The sequence below is a fragment of the Pteropus vampyrus genome, unplaced genomic scaffold (genome assembly GCF_000151845.1).
Source record: "Pteropus vampyrus isolate Shadow unplaced genomic scaffold, Pvam_2.0 Scaffold1000005157, whole genome shotgun sequence".
Lineage (NCBI taxonomy): Eukaryota > Metazoa > Chordata > Mammalia > Chiroptera > Pteropodidae > Pteropus > Pteropus vampyrus.
The window spans coordinates 1-3,713 of record NW_011919559.1 but is presented as its reverse complement, the minus strand read 5'-3'; the positions used below and the strand labels follow the sequence as shown (position 1 = coordinate 3,713).

Genomic DNA, 3,713 nt, shown 5'->3' with positions numbered 1-3,713 from the left:
AACTTGCCGAAAACCAGGCTCTTAGAAAACCAACTTAATCTTTGGGAGAATACCTCTTCGGCTTAGGTCTTTCCTCTCGATTTCCCTTTGCTTTCCAAAAGTTAAAAACAAAAACAGAAAAAAAAAAAAAAAAACCACACACATTTTTCGGGAAAAGGTGTCTTCACAGGCCCAGAGAGCTGCACCAGCCTCTGCCCTCACTGAACCCGCTCAGTGAAGTTTCAGGGAAGACGCCCCGGCATTTCTCCAACTCCTTGTGCTGGTTCCAGTCACTCTCCTTCACGCCCATGAGCCAGCCTTCATCCTGAAGGGGAAGCAGAGCACCCAAGTCGAAGAGGAATGAAGAAGGAGGGTAGTTGGATTCTACGAGGTATGCATCTCACTGGGGACCCAATAGAAGGAAGTCTCCTCCTCTACTTATTCATTCCTCCTAGCGGGTCACACCCCCCTTAAGAAATGCTTCCTCCAGGCAGCATTCCCTGCTAATCTCCCCAGACCCAAACCCAGCCACTGCAGGATCTTTCTGCCTTTCAGCAGGTGGATTTAACTCTTTGTGATTTGGCAAGTCCTTTTCACTCTGGAAAGGCAGGCTGACTGCCGCACTGGTATATACACGTCTGAACAATTCCCTCAATGCCAGCTGAGGAACTAGTTGCCCACCATCTGGTGCCCACAGAAGACACATCACTGAAGAAGACATCAGCTGTCTGTCCAAACTTCTACAATTCCAGAAAGTTCTGCTGCATGCTGGCCACTTAAAGACTTCTAGAGTGATCTGAGGCCACCCCACCAAGCCTTCCAACTCAAACTGGACCTTTGCTCTAATCCTGACCCTCCCAGGGATCACGACAACCTCCCTGGCCCCAGACTCTGACCCTGAGCCTGCAAGAGCCACACACCTGGCCTCTGGGTGAGGCCATTGCTATCCCAGCAACTGGGCTATGCCTGAGACCCACCTAGGTCTTTGTTGTTTCATTCTGCATCATTACATGCCTCGTCACAGGCCCTACGTATGTGCTATCTGAGCCACTTCCAGCCATCCTAGATGACCCCCACTGTGGGCCAGGGGCTAGGATTCTGGTTCAGAAAATCCCACCCAACTCAGGACTGGCCCGCTAGGGAGATCAAGGGAGACCTGAAGATTTAAGAGAACTAGCCAAATTAGCTCCAGGCCCAGGAAATCCTTGTTACTCAAACATCGCAGCCCAGTGTAGCCTCAGTAACCACCTGGTAGCCTCAGTCCCAACCTAAGACCCCCAGCCATGTTGGCCTCATCCTAAACCCAACCCTCCTCCCCTGACAACTAAACCACACAGACCTGTTGATGACTAAGTGTGTCAGAGTCTAACCAGGACCGCTATGCACTGTGGATGTCACCTGGATATCAACATGAGCACCCCAATCCCACCACCGACATCCCACAAAGACTCACTCGATACCCACAGTGAGATTCCTACTGAAGGGCCACAGCTGCCTGCACGAAGCAGCCTGTCTCAACCTAGGAAACAGTTCTGCCTCACTCTGTGCCAGCCCTAGGCCCCGAGGGGGCCCGCTCTGAAGAGATGAACTAACGAGGAGAGGCCACAGCAGGAAGAGAAGGTTCCAGGAGGCATCTGGGGTGAGAACCAGCTGGGGGCATGGCGAGGGTGCTCAGGGGTCCTGCTGATACCACGCACTGTCCCTGTGGGTCCTGTGTGAATGGGTGAAGGGCCAGCCTGGAGGGGCAGCATGCGGGGACAACAGGGGCCCGACATGAGTCATAGAGCAGGCGCCTTGGCAGCAGTGACCAGGGTGGGACAGCTCATGGAGGGGCAGCCAAGGACCCTGTCCTGGAAGGAGGGAGGCTTCCAGGCAGGGAAGGGAGAAGTGGAGGAAAAAACAGATGCAGAAAGCTGGGGAAAAGTCAGATAGAGCCTGAGGAAAGGAGAAAGCAGGAAGAAGGAAGCAGACAGAGTTCGAGAAAAAAAAGAAAGTGAAGAGAGAGGGGAGATACAGACAGGGAGACACCAACAGAGCGGGAAACGTGACAACACAGGAGATGGGCCAAAGAAAAAGGAAAGGGAATGGATAGAAGGAAGGGAGGAAGGGCAGAAGGGAGGAGAACAATGAATGATGAGAGAAAAGGACAGTAGGCCCCAGCCCAAACCCAGGCTTCACCTGTTCTTCTGGATTCTGGAAGGGGATCACCAGCACCACGTCCCCAGCCTTGAGCTGCAGCTCATCTGTGTCGGTGGCCGTGTAGTCGTGCTGGGCCTGCACCTGCAGAAGTTGAGAGAGAGCTCGACGTCCTTCCCTCAAAAACCCTTGGTCTCCGCTGCAACCCTGTACAAGGCACCAGGCCTCATAGCAGCTTTGGTGTGATGAGGCAACACGGTGACCAGGAGCTTATTAAAGTGGTGGGACCAGGGCTGACACCACCTCACCGACTGTAGCAGGGGATAAAAGGGTAGAACGACTTTGGGCCAAGCACATAGCCCCCAGGGCTTGATTTGTGAAGGTGGTATCCCACCTCCAGGGCACTATCAGATAGTGGCAATCAGACTGTGGGGTCAGTACCCTGGGCTTACCTTGAACATGAACCCCGGGGGCAGATCCAAGCGTGCAGCCCCGCTGCCTCCCTCCACAGTGCCATTCACAGCTGCTGGGAAGGTCTCCACCACAACAGCAGGCAGAGAGCTCTAGGGAGGGAGCACAGGTCAGCATGAGCAGGAGGTGGTCCCCGAAGAGCCAGGGCAACAGGCAGGGAAAAGGGATGTCTGAGCCTGATGCCAGCCCAGCCTGCCTCCAGTCTCCTGGACAGGAACTATGACCTGGACAGAGCAAGGAGAACAGGCAAGATACAGGGCTGGGAGCCACAGGTGGGTGGGCATACAGATGGACAAACAGACAGCAGGAAAGAAAGACAGGGCCCTGGTCCCTGTGTCTTACGGAGGCTGCTTCACTTGCTGCCGTCTCCCCAGGCTCCTGGGCTCCAGCCGCAGGTTGGGTCCCACCCGCCACCTCTGAGGCCTCTGTTGGCTGCAACATAAATGCCGGCATGGGGTCAGACACAGGACGGGGCACCGCCACCAGGACAAGCACCCAAGTGGCATCCAGGGTTGGCCAGTCTCTCTGCACAGTATGGCGAGCTCCCGAAGGAAGGGTGGGGTCCTGGGCATGAGGAAGAGCTGGAGAAGGTGCTAGCAGGCACGAAGAGGTTGCCGAGAGACATGCAGCAAAAACCCAGCAAAGGCCCCTGGGTACCACTCCTGACTCTCCCTCACAGGCCCCACCCCTAAGCCCACGAGCTGGCCCAGCTTCAGCTCCCTCAAACCTGCCTGGCCAGCCTGCACCTCACAGGTTGTTCCCAGAAAAGAACGAAGCGCAAGATGGGAACCATGGTGGGGGCCCGGGCAAGGCAAAGTTGACACAACCTGGCTGCAATCAGGCTGACCTGGGCCAGCACTCAGACTCAGCCACTTCCGAGCTCTGGGAGCAACCCCTCAACTTTCCTAGCCCCGATTTCCTCATCTGTAAAAGGAGGAGATGCCTAGTGTAGGGTGAAGATTAAATGAAAAAGTTCTGGAAAGTTCCTACTACAAACCAGCGGGTGCTCTAAGTGTTCCTCCCTCCCACTGTGGGAAGCCTAAGCTGGGAGGCTGGGTTCAGGGTGCTGAGGGGAGAAGAGCTGATCTGACCGCAACTGCCCATAGCACAAGTGACATGTCCTATCT

General features: G+C 55.3%; 1 protein-coding gene across 1 annotated transcript; it reads right to left on the bottom strand.

Annotated features, from left to right (window-relative positions):
• Positions 1 to 143: 143 nt before the first annotated feature.
• On the bottom strand, positions 144 to 3,054 carry LOC105311594 (myc box-dependent-interacting protein 1-like). The gene is made up of 4 exons (XM_011387562.2): positions 2,929 to 3,054; positions 2,568 to 2,678; positions 2,158 to 2,259; positions 144 to 304 (listed from the first exon to the last, which is right to left on the bottom strand). The coding sequence occupies exons 1-4, from the start codon at positions 3,037 to 3,039 to the stop codon at positions 164 to 166; spliced, it is 465 nt and encodes a 154-aa protein (XP_011385864.1). The 5' UTR covers positions 3,040 to 3,054; the 3' UTR covers positions 144 to 163.
• Positions 3,055 to 3,713: the final 659 nt, after the last annotated feature.